The sequence below is a fragment of the Apis mellifera genome, linkage group LG9, assembly GCF_003254395.2.
Source record: "Apis mellifera strain DH4 linkage group LG9, Amel_HAv3.1, whole genome shotgun sequence".
In the NCBI taxonomy this organism is placed as follows: domain Eukaryota; kingdom Metazoa; phylum Arthropoda; class Insecta; order Hymenoptera; family Apidae; genus Apis; species Apis mellifera.
Window position 1 is genome coordinate 11,851,131 of NC_037646.1, and position 19,597 is coordinate 11,870,727.

General features: G+C 41.2%; 1 protein-coding gene across 14 annotated transcripts in view; it reads right to left on the minus strand.

Moving 5' to 3' along the window:
• LOC727000 (protein sprint) overlaps positions 1 to 19,597 on the minus strand; it is a 149,812-nt gene that overhangs the window by 9,742 nt on the left and 120,473 nt on the right. For 11 of the 14 annotated variants that reach the window (XM_026442993.1, XM_026442992.1, XM_026443001.1 and 8 more), the window contains 8 exons: positions 17,691 to 17,814; positions 12,979 to 13,170; positions 4,713 to 4,897; positions 3,832 to 4,007; positions 3,664 to 3,759; positions 2,978 to 3,585; positions 818 to 1,517; positions 247 to 720 (listed from right to left, as the gene is read on the minus strand). In XM_026442993.1, the coding sequence (XP_026298778.1) occupies positions 247 to 720; positions 818 to 1,517; positions 2,978 to 3,585; positions 3,664 to 3,759; positions 3,832 to 4,007; positions 4,713 to 4,897; positions 12,979 to 13,170; positions 17,691 to 17,814 (2,555 nt within the window). The remainder of the gene's footprint in view (positions 1 to 246; positions 721 to 817; positions 1,518 to 2,977; positions 3,586 to 3,663; positions 3,760 to 3,831; positions 4,008 to 4,712; positions 4,898 to 12,978; positions 13,171 to 17,690; positions 17,815 to 19,597) is intronic. The other 3 variants (XM_026442994.1, XM_026442991.1, XM_026443003.1) reach the window with 1 other exon arrangement.

Consider the following 19,597-nt stretch of genomic DNA (forward strand, 5'->3'; position numbering starts at 1 on the left):
CAAACTCGTTCGATAACAAATATTTGTCAAATTGTATCGTGAAATTTTTTCCCACCATCTTGAGCGAAGAATGAACAAAGTATATCTCGATTTCATCTTGCTCTTGCTTCATCTTTCACTCTGTGTCGAAACTATGTATACAAATGATAATTTGAAAAGCATATACCATAAGTTCTCTTTTCTAATTTGAAATCAATCGAGTGACACGTTCTCAAGAAATACACAAAGAAAGAGAGAGTAGCTGACCGATAAACTCCCAGCTGGAATCCACAGCCCAGGAAGTATCGTTGAACACCTTGGTCCTGATCTTTGGCGGTTGCACAGGCTTGGCGCGCGGGATCTTTTTGGTCTCCTTAGTGCCGAGCCGTTTGGCCAGGTTGTCGACGGAGGAGGAGATCAAAGGCGTCTTATCCTCCGTTTCCTCGGGCTCCTCCCAGTCGATCGGGTGCAGTTGACTCGAGTTCGCGCCCGCGGGCGTCTGTAGCCAGCCCGGCTCGCTGTGCCGATACTTGTTCGTGGCCGGATTGTTCCTGGGCCGCCTTCTCGGTATTATCGCTGCGTTCTGCGCGATCGCGTCGGCCGGCTCCGCGTAAAACGGGCTTCCCTGCTTCGATTCAGGCGTCAACGGGCTGTTGCTCTCCGACTTGGCCAGCATTAAACCTAGTTTGTTCCTGGGCGGCGTTACCGTGCTTGGACTGTTCAAGGAATTCGCGCTGCCTGCTTGAAGAAGAATCTCGATTAGATGTCATAAAGAGACAAAGATTCGAAACAAGAATTAAATACAAGAATTAAACATGGATGGATTAAATGTACTAACAAACTCGAGACAACAAGTCAGGTCTTCTTCCCATCCCCGTCTCCTCCGGCGATCCGTTGCTCTGCTCCACGAACTTCGCCTCCTGGACAGGCTTGAAGCTGCTGAACTCCGGGCTGGTCATCTCCTTGTAACTCAACTTCTCGTTCCCGATCGACTTGTCGTTCCTCACTATCATCCTCTCGTTCCTCACTATCAACTGCTCGTTCGCTCGCTCGTTCAAATTTCTCTCGGCCGAGTTCGCGACGGCCCTCTCCGGGACCATCAGCCGGTCGTTCGAGTTTCTCAATCGATCCTGAGGATTCGCCGGCCCATCGTTCCTCGCCAGCTTGTCGTTGGGCGACCAGGTCGAGTGGTTCGACTGGTCGGTCGTGTTCCAGATGTCCTCGTAATCCGATATCTTGTCCCCTGGCGAGCTTCGATAATAGGACTCGAGGATGTCCGACTCCTGATAGTGCTGCGAGTTCTTCCTCGCCTCCCGGTCCCGCCTCCTCTTCGACTTGCTCGTGCTGGATGGCGTGGTCGGCGACAGAACGTTGGGCGTCTTCACGCCCGTGTTCGGGACTAGCTTCGACATCGGCGAGAGTACGGGTGTCGTCGGGGACAGGGGCGACTTCACCGAGGAGAAGTTTGATATCAGAGACTTGTTCGACGTGGCGCTCTGCGGGCTCAGCAGAGACGTGTTGGGATCCGATGGGGTGTTCTGGAAAAATTTGGAAAAATTCGAATTTCTTTCTTTTTAAACAAATATTTATATTATTATTATTAGATTATTATTATTATTATATATTATTATTATTATTATTATTAGGTCTACCGGAAAGTTCTATCCGAATCTATGACATCGTTTTCATCACGTAAGCACATGTTTATTTATTGCATGTTCGGCTCTATATTTTTATTGCTTAATGTATACATACTGACGTAGCAAATAAACTATAATAAAGTTGATTCACATTAGTCTTAAGTGTGAAACGATAGTATACCCATGGCGACTGATAAAGTTCATTTACGCCACTGTATTTTATACGAATTTCAACAAGGAAGAAATGCTACAGAAGCATGTAGAAATTTATTGAAAGTGTTTGGTGAAGGTACAGTTTCTGATAGGACATGCAGAAGATGGTACGAAAAATTTGAAACAAGTGATTTCGACCTTTCTGATAATTCACGTTCTGGGCGACCATCTTTGATCGACGACGATGTTGTTAAGGCAATGTTGGAGCAAGATCCTTTTCTGATAACATCGGAGATCGCAGAAAGGCTTAATTCAGCTCAACAAACCATTTCTGACCATATTCGGAAGATAGGATTGGAGTAGGTGGAAGTATTCAAGATGGGTGCCACATGAATTAAATTGGAAAAATTTGGACGATCGAGTTGTCATATGCACATCTCTGCTTGCTCGGAACAAAATCGAGCCCTTTTTGAACCGAATGATAACCGGGGATGAAAAGTGAATTACATACAACAACATTGCAAGGAAAAGGGCATATTGCGAACCCGGAAAACCTAGCCCTTCTAACCTCTAAACCAAATTTGACTCTGAATAAGAGAATGTTGTGTATATGGTGGGACATTCGAGGACCAATACATTATGAGCTTTTAAAACCGAACGAAAAGCTTAATTCGGAGAAGTATTGTCAGCAACTGGATAATTTAAAGACAGCGGTCCGAAAAAAGAAGCCGGCAATGTTCAATAGGAAGAACATGATACTGCACCACGATAACGCCAGACCACACGCTGCTTTAGGGACTCGTCAAAAAATTGCAGAAGTAGGCTGGGAAATTCTGTCGCACCTACCATATTCCCCTCATAGCACTCTCTGATTATCACTTGTTTTTATCCTTACAAAATTTTTTGATGGGCAAAAAATTCAAAAATGAAGAAGATGTCAAACAAGCACTAGTTCAATTTTTCATCAAAAGATGAAACATTTTTCAAAAATGGGATATACAAATTGCCCTCACGCTGGCAAGAAATCATTAATAATGGCAATTATATTATTCAATAAAGTTAATTGGCGGTAAGAAAAAATTTGTATTTTGTTTTATTCCAAAAACGGACAGAACTTTCCGGTAGACCTATAATATTATATATATTATTATATTATTATTATTATTATTATTATATATTATTATTAGAATATATGAGGAAATCACCTGAGAACTGCTGACATCGTTCGCGTGATTCAGATTGAACGTGACCGTGGCGGTGACGCTGAAGTTGTTCTGCTGATTCTGCCCGATTCCGGGTTTCGCCCATCTCGGGGGCGGAGGCGGAGGCGTCTTCACGTTCTGCGAATGATTCTCCTGCGCTATGATGCCCCTGATTTCAGGCAGCACGGGAGACGTGGCGCAGGAGAAGTTATTCAGGGTGGACACAGGGTTTTGGTGAAAATTCGAGATGGAGGTTGTGGTGACGGAGGAGAACTTGGTCCTGGACAGCTCGACCACCGTCGACTTGGACGTCTCCGCCAAGTTGCTCTTCGCCTCGAAGCTCACTTTCGTATCCTGGACCGGGCTGAGCACGTTGCTCTCCACGTTGTGCACCACGGGGGAGGGACATCTCACGCTTTGGACCAGGTTCGGGGAGATCAGTTTCTGGGATAATTTCTCGCCTGGCGAGAGTTTCTCTTTCTTCAGATCGAGAGGCTCGTTGAACGTTGTCAGATTAAGGGTGTTGGGCGGAGTTGGCCGAGGTTGCCGGGGCAACGACGAGGCGAACGTCGTCGTCGTGGTCGTCAAAGCTGCTGTAGGTGACGAGCCTCCTGTTCGAGAATCAATATGATAATTACGATGAATCGATCTTAATAGGCGAATCGTAAAGTAATCCGACTGTCACTCACGTGTTTCGTGCGACGAAATGGGCGCTAAATTTAGCACGATACTCTCCGTCGTCGGAGTGTGGACATTGTTATTGTTGTTGTTCAAATTGTTGTTACCTGAAACGAGGAATAAGAAACATTACTTCTCTCGAATTTTCAACCCGCTTCCTTCGTCAAAATTATTCTTACCGCCTCGAAAGCTGCTCAAGCTGGACGTGTTGCTGCTGCTGCTCTCCGGAGGCTTTGGATTCGCCATCGGGTATCTCCAGAATTCTTGACCCAGAAGCGCCAACGAGGACAGCTGTTGCCTGTTCTTGGCCTCGCGCATCGCCCTTGGCAGTGTCAATTGGACCGGCAATTCGTCACTGTTTCGATCAAACAAGGAAACGAATCAATGCTCGAGAAGGATCGTTCTTAATAATCGACGAGAGAGAAAGATGGAGAGAGAGGAAAATTGCGAGAAAATATTTCACGCTTTTCACGTTCTTTAAATTAATTCAGCGATTAACCCACTCCGTGATTCGTATTCGTAATACCGTTCTAACGACAGTTATCGAACGCGTCGATCGTTTGCAAAAATTCCTTTAATTGCAAAAAGGAAAGAAGCGAGGGGGAAAAAAATATGGGATAGAGCGAAACAATTACCGCGTTATCGAGTCGGATCGATGGAAAGGTAAATGGGCGGAACGCTCATGAATCATTAATCGGACTTGTTAAAAGGAAAAACGGTACGCCGATTATCACGAAAACCGAGGATTAACACGGTTTTGAAAAAAAAAAACTTTTCACCCATTAGCTCCGCTTAAATTATCCGTGAACACGATCCAAGTAAGTACGACTTTCACCTCGCGCGCGGATTCGGTCGAAGAAATAATAATAATTCGATATTAATAAATGCCACGCTACGCTATTGGAACGAACAATATTTTTTTCTCCAGTTAAGTCATCGCGATACGATCTCCTGTGAGAAGGGGGATTAGTGGGAAATAAATGGGAAGGAAGTCGCGATAACGGTGATAGCGGAAGACGAGGCGGAGTGGAAGAAGCGAAGGTAAAGAGAGGCCACTCACCAGCACTGAGAATAGTGGGCGATCAACGAGGGGATGTTGTCGAACCTGTTCTCGCTAGTCTCCAAGCTCAGCTTCCCCTTGTTGGCTTGGATCAGGTAGTGCTCGATGTACGGCCCCTTTCCCGCTGGCAATCGAACGGACAGGGCCATCGTGTCGCTCTGACTCGACTGCCGGACCACGAAGTTCTATAAATAAAAACAGAGAATTATTAACGCGCCAACTTGGAGAGCAACTAAAAAAGATTTGCGCGAGATTGGCGAATCGAGGAAACGCTCCCGAGAGAACTTTTTCTCGGTGCAAAACTAGTATTTCGATATCGGTACGATAATTTTCTTGATTATTGATAACGCGAGGAAAACTTTTTTTCTCGATCGATAAAAAATCTTTACGATTAGGTTATTCTATTGAAAATTGGATTCGTGGGAAGAAACTGGGGGAAAAATCCGAATCTTGGTAGTTTCTAGTTTTTTTTCCCAAGTAATCTTTTTACATTTTACTCGCAAGAGATATCTTTGGACTCTGTCCGAAACGAAATTTCTTTCCTCTCTGAAAGAAAACGCGAATTCGAACACGAACAAAAGAGCGAAATCGTGAAAACTCGTTGAAATTCTGATAACGCAAACTTTTCGAATTGACACACATCGTTTCTAGAAATTACTATCGATTTAGAGCGGAAGAAAATTTGTAATAAAACTTGTTTAAAATAACGACTTCATAGTTGAAATTTTATTTCACTAGACTTTCCTATTTCACAAGCGTATTAAATACACGTGTGCACGTGTAGCGAAACGAAATTGAACTTTCGTGAATTGGTATCCGTGTATATTTATTATACGCGTATTACATATACGGTTGACATAAGGATATACGAGGTACAAAAACATACAGCCGGTAAGTTAGACGGATGAAAAATTTCTGAGGTCAACGCCATCTCGCGTTTCGATACTGGAAGCTTCGACTTGCTACTAGAAACACAGAATATGCGAGGAGGTATTCGTGACGTCACAGATAGAGAAACATTGTGCGAGAAGGACGGAGAATACATTTAATCTTCCATCATTCGAATATATTAAATTAAAAATCAATCGATCGGTAAATTTTTCTTAACAATTTACGCACTTTTAAAATTGCATCTCGAAGCTAGAACTTTACGCAAGTTTATCGATTCTAATATGAAATTCTTGTTAATTATTTATTCGTTAATGATCGTCATAGGGAACGTTTCAGTCGCAAATCGCCATTTTTGTAATCGAATAATAAAAAAACAAATTTATTCGTTTAAACAAAAGTACAATTATGAATAAAAGTGATACGTAAATACATAGGAGGAAATAACGTTTTAAATACACGTATTTAAAAATAAATTTGACAGTAATGAGAAATTAACGAATCGCATATCAATGGCGGCCATTCGTTCCGACGGGTTTAATCGTGAGTGAATAATTAAACGAAAAAAATTTCAGATTAAAATCGACACGAGAAACTTGCATGAAGTTTTTGCTTTAAAATGCAAGGTTAAAAGTGCAGAAATTGCTAATAATTGATTAATTTTCAATTTAACGAAGCGATAGAAAATATTAGATCTCTGTCTTTCTCGCACCATGTTGCTCTCTGTCAGTGACGTCACGAATACCTCCTCGCATATCCTGTATTACTAGTAACAAATCGAAGTTTCCAGTGTCCAAACACGAGATGGCACTGATCTTATATACTTTTTTATCCCTGCCAATCTTCGTTGGCAATCGGTTAAAATAAATAACAAATAAATAACAGGATTTCGACTAATATTTGAAATTATTTGTTTGAGAAATATCGCAAAGAAAACTTACACGCAAATGTTCCAAAAAAGTATGTTTACAAGCTATACATTTTTATATAAAGTGACCAATCGTATCGATTAATGCACTAAAAAATACATAATTCTATTTAAGGAAAAGAAAATTAATTTTTACAGATCGTTTATTCGTTTACTCGTAAAAAAAAATCGTAAAATCATTTGACTGTTATTTGAAATATTTTTCGTTACACGTAATATTACAGTGACGTGCATCATCAAGTTGAAAATTTTTGCAATTTATAAAATTTCAAGTTTCGAAGATCCCTCGTATCATCTTTTTCCCATATATATATATATAATTCTGTTACGAAATACGTAAATTTTATTCCATTGCCCTATAATACATATCTTCACCCCAAATAATATTTCACTCGCGGCTCTAACACAACGTTACAAATTATGCTCTTTACTTTCTCGACCACCGCTCGAATCGATTCCATGGAAACGCAGACTAAACAAAAAAGAAAGAAAAGAAAAAGGAACGAGACACGCTTATTATTATTATTATCCACCGGTTTCCTTATTCCGCTCCATAAATTTCAACCAAGTTTCGAGAAAAGAATCACAACTGCTCTCGCTTATACGAGAGAGAGAGAGATAGATAAAAATGAAGCGAGACACCGCGTAAAACCGCGACCCATAAAACACATTGCATAATTCCCCGGCATTTCCAGCCGGAAGTCGACGTCCGCGTCGATAGAACGTTGTTGTGTTGTGACATTCGGCGGAGTAATACGAGACAAAAAGAGTCTAGAAGAGAAGAAAGGCAGGAAGAGACCGACTTTCTTTCTTTACCGCGGCTCTTTTTCCCCCTCCCCTTGCTCTTTTTTTTCCCTCCTTTGCCGGGACAAAAACTCACCTCACAGAGGCAGAGAGTTTATTTTAACCTTTTGATACTCCTCTTCTTTGTCCCCGTTTCGAGGAAAACGGGATGATCGTCTCTCTCGGGTCAAAAGTTTCCTTCGAATAGTCGAGTATTAAAAAAAGGGAACGAGGAGAGGAGAGGAAAGAGAAGAGAAGAAAAATCTCTTGGACGCTCATCCACTCCACATTTCCATCCATCCATCCATCCACGGTATCGACGATAATTTCAGCCCCCCTCCTCCCTGAATCCTCTTCAATCCCGGGGATGCACCGGCTCGCGCAATCACCGTTCCCGCTTCGACATGGCGGCGGGGGTGGTGGTGGCGTCTCGCGTCTATGGAGAAGTAATTGCGAGCCGCATTGTTTTTCGGTCCCGTGCAATTGGTTGGCGGCCGCGGGGCCAGTCGAGGGACGATTAACAAAGCTGGAAAACAATGAGCCAGCGGGAAAACAATACCTCGACGATAGCACGGCTCGTTCGCTGCCGTTTCCACTCCGTCCCTCCCCTCTCCCTCTCCTCGCCGCTGATTACATCGCTCCACCCCTCCCTCTTCCCCGTTATTCAGCGAGAAAGGGAGTGGAAAAAAATACCGCTCGTCGCGAAGGTTGAAATGTATCTGGCTACGGGACGACGATCTTTCTCGTTACGAAACGAGCGAAAACATCCGTCCAAGCTTCGTTTTTGACTCGTCCGCGGTTTTGTGATTCTTTTCTCGAAACTTGGTTGAAATTTATGGAGCGGAATAAGGAAACCGGTGGATAATAATAATAAGCGTCTCGTTCCTTTTTCTTTTCTTTCTTTTTTGTTTAGTGGTCGAGAAAGTAAAGAGCATAATTAAATTAGAGTGAAATATTATTTGGGTGAAGATATGTACGTATAGCGCAATGGAATAAAATTTACGTATTTCGTAACAGAGTGTGAATCGAAACGATTGAATTAACGATGAAAGATTGAAGAGAGAGAGAGGAGATTAATCGATCAATAGGAGACGAGGATGATGAATCCGATCCCACGTTGAGACAGACACTTGACCCGATCTCGATTTTCCACACTCGCGATCCTTATCACCGTTCCGGTCATTAGCCACTCCCCTCCATCTTGACCCCATCCGATCCTTGATTTTTCTTCCACCAGCCTTTATCCATTCTTGATCTCGTTTCCGAGCGAATAAAGTCACGAGACGAAAGGCTTGACCCTGCTTTCGTACGGGGCTTTATCATCGCGGGGAAACCTCAATTCCATCTTGATATAATTCCAGAGAGGATCTCGACCTCGCAAAGGTCCAGCCCCCTAGATCTCGTTCTCCCAGAGTGCTTTCCCCCTCCCCTCCCTTCTCGACACGGTTTCCCGTGTAATTCGAATTTTATTACTCCACGGATAACACCACTTTCCACTTTCTATTTGCGCCCGTTCAGAAGAAAGACGGAAGGAATCGCAAGAATCCGATCGATACGACAATATTAAATATTTTTCGTTAGAGAAAAATTTTTGCCAGATTCGTCATCGTAATCTTTTCGATCGTTTTCCAAGATCGGCAACATTTCTATCTTTCCCCCGGGCGAATTTCACCCGACAGATAAACACGACTCTCGATTGTTCCCGGCCGGCCAACGGGGACGATAACAACGTCGCGTGGAAACAATGGCCCGCGGCCGGGAAGTGGAAAGCGAGTACGGAGAGTTGCGTAGATGGAGAAGTTTGATCGCGTCGTTATCTGACTGACGGCCGGAAGAACGGGAGTCCAGCTGGCTGAAGACCCGCGCTGGAAAACTGTGTCGACGTTTATGAATATAAACGACGTTGTTCCGACGCTATCTAAAACGTTATCTCGCGCCCCGGCAGAGCGCGCGCGTCCAGTGAAATTTTTTTATTTTATCGCAGGAACAAAGTCGAAATTTCACGATTACAATTATTTCTCATGCATGTTTTCGCACGGCACGGTATGAGAATCTTACGATCCGTAATCGCGCGAGATTTAATCGTAATTATTTACGATAGGATGTAATTTTATTTCGTTATCGATTCTCTCATAACTTTGATTCAATCCGCGACTTTTGCAAATTTCTTTATATATAAATTCTTTATATTATTCGTACACACGTAGAACGCTTAGTCGACGAAGACGAGAAAATTGTTTCCAGAAAAATTCATTAATTCGATAATGGATTCAATTCGTGAATTTTATAAATTTCTATATATAGTATATTATTTATACACGCGTAGAACGTCTCGATTGTCGATAGAATCGAGGAAGTTGTTTCGTGATGGACAGAATTCGATAATCGGTTCCTTTTACGACTTTTACAAATTTCTATATATTGTTTCGAGACAAAAATTCCACAATTTGATAATCGATTCCTTTTACGACTTTTACAAATTTCTACATATTGTTTCGAAAATTGTTTCGAGACAAGAATTCTACAATTCGATAATCGATTCAATTCGCGAGTTTTTTAAAAATTTCTAAATATATATTATTTGTACATCTCGATTGTCGACAGAGATTATCAAGAAAATTGTTTCGAATTCGGGACAAGAATTTCGCAATTCGATAATCGGTTCATTTTACAAATTTTTTACACACGTTTCTCGATTGTCGATAGAAGTGAACAAATTATTTATTTAATTCGCGATAGAAGATAGAAAGAATTTCATAATTCGATTTATTTTACGATTTTTACAAATTTCTAAATATATATTATTTGTATGTAGGACATCTCAATCGTGAAGAAATTGTTTTCAGAAAAATTCCACGATTCGATAATCGATTCAACTCGTGAATTTTATAAATTTCTACTATAGTATATTATTTATACACGCATAGAACGTCTCGATCGTTGACAGAGACGAGAAACTATTTCGAATTCGCGACAAGAATTTCACAATTCAATTTATTTTATGATTTTTACAAATTTCTAAATATATATTATTTGTACGTAAAATGTCTCGATCGTCGACAGAAACGAGGAAATTGTTTCAAATTCATGATGGACAGAATTTCACAATTCGATAATCAATTTCTTTTACGACTTTTATAAATTTCTACATATTGTTTCGAAAATTGTTTCAAGACAACAATTCGATAATCGATTCAATTCTGTGACTTTTACAAATTTCTAAATATATATTATTTGTACGTAGGACGTCTCGGTCGTCGACAGAGACGAGGAAATTGTTTTATGATGGACAGAATTCGATAATCGATTCATTTTACGACCTTTACAAATTTCTACACATTGTTTCGAAAATTGTTTCGAAACAACAATTCGATAATCGATTCAATCCACGACTTTTTTACAAATTTCTAAATATATATCATTTGTACGTAGAACACCTTGATGAAATTGTTTCGAATTCTTGTCCCGAATTCGATAATCGATTCATTTTACAAATTTTTTACACACATTTCTCGATAAAAATGAACAAATTATTTATTTAATTCGCGATAGAAAGAATTTCACAATTCGATAATCGATTCAATTCGTGACTTTTATAAATTTCTAAATATATATTATTTATACATAGAACGTCTCGATCGTCGACAGAGATTAGGAAATTGTTTCAATTTCATGATGGACAGAATTGCACAATTCGATGATCGGTTCCTTTTATGATTTTTACAAATTTCTATATATTGTTTCGAGACAAAAATTCCACAATTCGATAATCGATTCAATTCGTGACTTTTACAAATTTCTAAATACATATCATTTGTACATAGAACGTCTCGATCATCGACAGAGACAAGGAAGTTGTTTTATGATGGACAGAATTCGATAATCGAATCAATCCACGACTTTTTTTACAAATTTCTAAATATATATCACTTGTACGTAAAACATCTCCATCGTTGACAGAGCAAATTGTTTCGAATTCTTATCCCGAATTCGATAATCGGTTCATTTCACAAATTTTTTACACACGTTTCTCGATAGCAACGAGCAAATGATTTATTTAATTCCCGACAAGAAAGAAAAAAATTTCACAATTCCATGATCGATGGAAGAGAAAACGCGAACTTTGCGTTTCTATTGATCGGTGGCCCACGGCCGTTCCGGTTTCGCGAACAGGAAAGATCAGCCACTTTGTCGCGCGAATCGTGACAAATGCTTTCGCCCTCTTCCTCCCCCGTTTAACGCGGAAATGGTCGGGGGAGGAGAGAGGGCGCGTCGCGCGAGAAAAGCGGGCGCAACCCCGTTATAGCGAGGCGCGCTAACAATGCCACTTGTTATGCGTATTTTCTGGCAGAGCGCGGGTTGGAACGCCGCCAGAAGCTTAGGGCGGTCGTATTTCGTCGGGGCAACGGCGTGTCTGCCGTTTGCATTTACCGCATATTAAGCCACGCCGGGTGCAACGGCGCGACCGACTGCCAAACGCTCGATCCATTCGCAGACGGCAAAAGTCCATCCGAAAGGATCGCCTCCTTCTCTCTCTGATAAACTCAGTAACGAGTTACTGAATTACTAGTCACTAACGTTACTAATCATAACGAATTCAGTCGTCGCGAGGAGTTTCGTTTTCGAAGGCGGTCGATTAAATTCGCTCGAAGAAAAAATGAAAAGAAAGAAGGATAAATTTCGAATCCTTCGATGGAAAGGGGATAGGTAAATAGATAGATGTCCGGAAGAAATACCACGTTTTCGAAGGCGGCCGATTAAATTCGCTCGAAGAAAAAATGAAAAGAAAGAAGGATAAATTTCGAATCCTTCGATGGAAAGGGAATAGGTAAATAGATAGATGCCCGGAAGAAATACCACGTTTTCGAAGGCGGCCGATTAAATTCCCTCGAAGAAAAAAAAAAGAAAGAAGGATAAATTTCGAATCCTTCGATGGAAAGAGGATAGATAAATAGATAGAAGAAATACCACTTTTATTGAATCGCGGATGATCAACGGATGATCCCCCCCCGTGTTGAAATATTCGATGAATTGTGTTGGTCGAATAAAAGCAGTCGAGTTCCGCCATTCATTTCGGCCAACAATACAGGAGGCGAAAATATTCGCGGAATCGGCGAGTGATCAAAGCCTCCGCAAGCCTCCGAGGGGTAGTTTTTCCCGCCGCGATCAAGCGGACAATCGGTTGCGCGATATTTATATATATATCTCTCTGTCTCTTTGTTCTCGCTCTCCTTTCTTCCAGAACAGTATCACTTCGAGGGCTTCTTTCCTCGCCGTTGTTCACCATCTATCGTTACGACGACGAGTTATAAATTTTCGATAATCTCGCCCATTGAAACACGGGATAAATAATCCAGAGTCTAGACACGGGGATCCGTTCGGATGGGAAGGAAAGATGGTAGAGTGAAAAAACGATAATCGGGGAAAAACTCGTCGTCGATATTTTCCGTGCGGAAGGAGCGGCTTTTAAGCGAAATTCTCTCTTTCTGTCTCGTGGAAAAAGGGAAGAGGAGGAGGGATCGAGAATATTTTGCGCGGCTTTTGATCGTGCTTTGGCGGGAAACTCGTCGATCGAGACGAGAGGGAAAGAGAGGGAGGAGGAAGAAGAAGGGCTTCGATCAGGTTGCAATTTTTTTACGTCTAATCGATCCGCTCAAGTGCACTCACCCCTTCCTCTTTGCCTTGCAACAAGTGGAAAGCGCCTGCTCTTTGGATGCCAGGAAGGAACCAGATCGGATGGGAGCGTATAAGCCTCTCGATCAGGGTGATGTCGCACGCGACCTCGCTGCCAGAATCTTCCGTCGAGCTCGAAGATCCACCCGAGGTGGCCGACCCTTCCGAGGAAAGCGACTCCTCGCTCTGAAAACATTAATTCCGTTAATTTTACTTCCCTTCTCGTCTTCTGGTGATCTCCGTCTCGCGATCGCCATACTTTTACGATTCCATTTTCCTTGGAAACACGATTCTTGGGAGGGAGGAATACGACTCCCCGGTTCACCGTTTATGGCGAGCGCGATAATCATCAAAGGGGACAAAAGGGGACGATTAACCCTTGTAGTATAGTCGTCGCTTCCCATAAAAGACCATTGACGGGCGACTAAAATCGCTCTGCGTAAAATGCTAGTGATATATACTATGAGCGATTATACTTGCGTAAGGTACCATTGATACCACTATGGGCAACTATAGTCTGCGTAAGATATCGCTGACATATTACGAGCGACTAAAATGCCATTGATACGTTATAATCGCTCTGCATAAAATGCCATTGATATATTATAGGCAACTATAATCTCTGAATAAAATGCTATTAGTATATGATATATTGATATATTACGGATGACTATAGTCATTCTGCATAAGATGATGTACTGCAGGCGAATATAATCAAAAATCTACAAAAATGCCATTGATATACTGTAAGTAACTATAGTTGCTCTACATAAGATACTATTGACATAGGCAACTATAATCTTTGAATAAAATGATATTAGTACACTATGATATATTGAAATACTACGGGCGACTATAGTCACTCTACATAAAATGCTATTGATATTATAGTCGCTCTGTATAAGATACCATTGACATATTATAGTCAGTTTGCATAAGATGATTTATTACAGGCGACTATAGTCGCTCTGCATAAGATGACGTACTACAGGCGATTATAATCACTCTACAAAAATGCCATTGACATACTATAGGCAACTATAATCTCTGAATAAAATTCTATTATTACATTATGATATATTGATATATTACGGGCGACTTTACATAAAATGCTATTGATATATTATAGTCGCTCTGCTAGATGCCATTGACATACTATAGTCATGACGTATTACAAGCGACTATAATCACATTGTATAAGATGATGTACTACAGACGACTATAGAAATTTCATCGATATATTGTAAGTAACTATAGTTGCTCTGCATAAGATACTATTGACATACTATAGGCAACTCTGAATAATCTCTGAATAAAATGCTATTAGTACATAAAATGCTATGATATATTGATATACTATACGGGTAATTATAATCACTCTACATAAAATGTATACTGATATATGGGCAACTATAATCGCTCTGCATAAAATACCATTGATAGACTATTGTTGATTATACTTGCTCTGCAAAAGACGCTACTGATATACTATGGGCAACTATAATCTGCATAAAATGTCATTATCATATTACGAGCGACTAAAATGCCATTGATACAAATATAATCACTCTACAAAAATTGATATACTATAAGTAACTATAGTCGCATTGCATAAGATGTCACTGAGGAGCAACTATAATCTCTGAATAAAATGCCATTAATACATTAATTAATACAATACTATTAATTACTACAACTATAATCATTCTGTATAAAATGACATACTATAGACGACTATAATCGTTCTACATAAAATACCAGCAACTATAGTCGCTCTGCGTAAAATCCCACTGATATACTATGGATAACTATAATCTCTGAATAAAATTAATACGTTATGATATATTGATATACTATGACCTACTATAGTCACTCTGCATAAAATGCTATTAATATATTATAGTCGCTCTGCATAAGATATCACTAACGTATTACGAGCGAATAAATGTCACTGAAGTACTACGGCCGCTCCTCTGCATAAGATGCCGCGTATTGTTCGCGGGCATTTAAATCATTATCTACAAGGAAATAACAATAACATAATAAATCAGGACAAACCGATCCTCTTGCTCTTACTGGAAGACACGCTTTCCTTCGCTTTGCACAAATGAAAATACAAAACGAAAGAACCCGTTGTATACGTTCGAAAAAATGACAGGAGAAGAGAATCGAGATACCGGATCTACCAGATGTTAATCTACATGTAACAATATTAACAATATCATTATTAACAGTTATTATTATCGCACAATTGTACCGCGTTAATTATATCCTCTAATGTTATTTGATTCCAAAGTGTGATTAAACGTGACCGCGTTCAGAAGATACGAATATTTCTCGAAAAAATGGAAATTTTCTTCTCCCCAATAAACGTCCTCAGAATACTCGAATTACTGATTATCCTTCTCGAGTGCGAATTTTTGGCGCGGCAGCGGAGAAATCGCCGATTAAAAACTACAAACTGTGCTGGCAGGCGACTGAGCCGCGTTCCGAAGGAGAGAAGCCGAGGAAATGGAGAAAGGCGATCCGGATATTTCGAAGGAATAAAGCGAATAAAGGATGGAGGGGGAGGGGGCATCGGCTGCAAATTGAGATAACCCGTACGCGACGGTATATAATACCGCATTAGGCGTATATTGCGTACGACCATCACACCCCGAGGATTTACACGCCCTCGAAATTGAGGCTTAAGGGCCTTCGCGCCCACCTTTGCTCCGCGAATCGCGGACTTTGTCCACTCGTTTCTCCGCCCCTCGCGCCCCGATTCACCCGCCGCTTTTACGGTTTCAGCCGCGGAAGGAGGGAGGGGATCGAGATTAACCGATCAACCGGAATTAACGCGAATAACGAAACGGGGGATTGGGGAAATTATGCGAGTATGAATTCCTTTTACTTCAATTTGTTATTCGCGTAATAATAATATCGAAATGTCGTTCGAATTTTTGATCTATCAAAAAAAAAAAAAAATTGAAAAAAAAGTTGAAAAATTTGGATAGGAATAGAGGAAGGGAGATAATTTTAACGAGGATATTATACGTTGTGGAATAAGGGCAGGTTTCGCAATTTAATCGCAGAGTAATTCGAATATTTCTGAGTCGTGGCACGATTGTCAGAGAACGAGAGGCGTTTCCGTTCAAGTGCAAAGGTCTTGCTCCAGTTGGCTTCGTTTGCGGGAAAGGGTTCGCCGTGTTATACTTCGGAATTGCCTTCGTTACCATCGATTCGAGATCTCTACCGATACCGCGCTTCATCGAGGGAGTGCAACAGTTCCTCCACATTCTCCTCGAGTATATATATCCTTCTAACCTAACCTTTCTATTGGGTTGGCAACTAAGTAATTGCGGATTTTTTTTAGAAAATCAAAGACAATTTTTTCATGGAACTAAATAACTTTATTCCGTAATGTGTTGTCCATTTTGATCAATGACCTTTTGCCATCTTTCAGGCAGCATTATAATCCCACGTTCGTAAAACTTGTGGTTTTTATTAGCAAAAAACTGAATCAGGTACGATTTGATATCATCATCATTATGAAATTTTTACCATTCAGTTTTGGAAAGATCGAAACAAAAAGTAATCAGATGGTGCAAGGTCAGGACTATATGGTGGATGTGGCAAAACATCCCAACCAAGCTCCAATAATTTTTGCCGAGTGACCAAAGATGCGTGTGGCCTTGCATCGTCATGATGGAATACAACACCTTTTCGATTTGTCAATTCGGGCCGCTTTTCTTCAACCGCATCGTTTAATTTCGTTAGTTGTTCGATGTAGACAACAGAATTGATCGTTCGGTTGGGTGGTAAGAGTTCAAAATAGACAATTCCTTTGTAATCCCACCAAACTGATAACAAAACCTTCTTTCGACAAATACCAGCTTTTGACGTTGTTCGAGCTGGTTCACGTGGCCTGCTCCATGATCTTTTCCGCTTGATATTGTTGTAAACAACCCATTTTTCATCGCCAGTTATCGGTCGTTTTAAAAATGGATCATTTTCATTACGTTTCTTTAGCAAATCGCAGCTGTTAATGCGTCGCGTTATATGCTTTTCTTTCGTGAGGAACTCATGTATCGAGTTTTTGAACATAGCCAAGTTGTTTTAAGTGGTTTTCAATGCATGTATGCGATACACGAAGCTTCTCTGCAATCTCACGAGTTGTACTGTGACGATCCGAATCGATTATTGCTTCGATTAGGTCGTCATCATATTCAACTGAAATCCGCAATTACTTAATTGCCAACCCAATATATTTAAAAAAAATATAATTCGTCGATCGATCGTTTCTGTCGTCTCACTAGAATCGTTCTCCCGATTCACGACTCGAAATTAATAAAAATAAATAAATAAATAAATAAAATAAAAGAACGCAGGATTCGATACACGTCGGTGGCCACGATTTTTCGCGCCCTCCTTCGATGGGGACGGACTCGAGAGAGAACTCGGCAAGGGGGCTCCCCCCCGTGTAGTTTCGAGTGTAATTCAATTTGAAATGCAGACTGACGCACAACGGCGTCCCGGGTTAAACGGATTAAACGAGGACGTGCGACGCGTGGCGAGCACCCTCGCGGCTAATTGCGACTGTATCCCTTAATTGCGAGCCGCGGAAAGTATTCAACGGCCGTCGCGATTTCCCGATCATCCGTGCCGACTTTTTGTCCTTTATCCGTCCTCCATTCTTTCCCTTTGCCAAAGGATGTAGGGCTCACCTGTACATGATGCAGCTGCGTGAGCTGATGATGCTGCAGCGGGTTCGGCGGAGGCGTGCTCGGCGAGCTGACGACCTGAACGGTTCCGTGCTGCTGCAGATACGGTTCCAGGAAGACATCGCTCCTGCGAACACAGAGAAAACAGGCCGTTCCGTTTAGTTCTCGTTTCGTTAATTAGCCGGCCATCCCCGGCTAAAACAGGAATCCGAAACGCCATTTACCGTTCTTCCCTCGTTCCTCCCCTCCCCCAGATTACGACTAACCAATTTTCCTTTCCGCGAATACGAGTCTCGAGGAAAAGCGAGCAGGAAATAAAACGTTCTATGTCTACCCGGGGTCACGAACTTCCAGTAATCGCGGCTAATCGCTTCGAATACTCGGCGAATAAATGGCTGGTATCGGAGGCGTTCACAACGCGAGCTTTGTATAAACGGGCCATTTCCTCGCTAGCCGGAGGATTTATCTCGCGACGAAGGGAAAACTTGGAGAGTGATCGATCTCCAGAGATTCCGCTCCGTCTCCGATACCTTACCGCCGAGCGTCAACAAGGTTAACGAGCCAGAGGCGGACGACAACGCCGGAGAGACTTCAACGCCGGCTTAACGATCTTCGTTAATTATAATCCGTGGTCGCGTAAAGCGATCGCCAACACTCGTCCTCTTAATTAATGCTCTCATTAAAATCCGAATAGGTCTCTCTGCTAATGGCTCCTATCTTGCGATCCATTCTCTCGCTCCTCTCTCTCTCTCTCTCTCCTTTGCCAATTTTTTCCCTCTCTTGTGTTTTATCAATCGGTTTATCACCTGGCGAGATCGGCCACCTCGGGACAAAGAAACTCGCTCGAGCGTGCACTCGAGAGTTCGCTCGCAACGAGGACAACGGATATATGCTATATGTATATATATATGTATGGTTGGTACGGGGTATCGCAGCTAATTGCGCCACGTAGCACGCGTACTCGTCACAACTCGTGGTACTACGCGTCAGAATCTTGAGAGTGAGTGGCGCGTTACGCGGAAACGCCTAGAGCTAGATTAACGACACGAGTTTTTGTGCGTCCAAGTGTGGTTGCCGCGCCGTTTCCCGGGAGCCTGTCATTAGCGCACTAGGCGCGCACACGCGGAATCGCTCGTTACGAAGGAAAATCATCAAAGCCATTGCTTGGAAATTCACCAATCGTTATATACGTGAAACGCAAAGATATTGTTATGAAGGAAAATCATCCAAGCCTTCAAAATCATTGTTTGGAATATTTACGTTTCCAGCAATCGTTGTATATGTAAAATAGAAAGATATTATTACAAAATCATCCAAGCTTTCAAAATCATTGCTTCGAATATTTACGTTTCCAGCAATTGTTGTATATGTAAAATGCAAAGATATTACAAAGAGAAATCACCAAAGCCATTGCTTGGAAAATTTACGTTTCCAGCAATCGTTATATATGTAAAATGCAAGGATATTACGAAGGGAAATCACTAAAGCCATTGCTTGGAAAATTTACGTTTCCAGCAATCGTTATATATGTAAATTGTAAAGATATTGTTACGAAGAAAAATCATCCAAGCCTTTAAAGTCATTGCTTGGAAAATTTACATTTTCATCAATCGTTATATACGTAAAATACAAAGATATTATTACGAAGGAAAATTATCCAAGCCTTTAATCGTTGTATATGTAAAATACAAAGTTATTGTTACGAAGGAAAATCATCCAAGCTTTTAAAGCCATTGCTTGGAAAATTTACGTTTCCAGCAATCGTTATATACGTAAAATGCAAAGATATTATTACGAAGGAAAATCATCCAAGTTTTCAAAATCGTTGCTTTGAATATTTATGTTTCCATCAATCGTTATATATGTAAAATGCAAGGATATTATGAAGGGAAATCACCAAAGCCATTGCT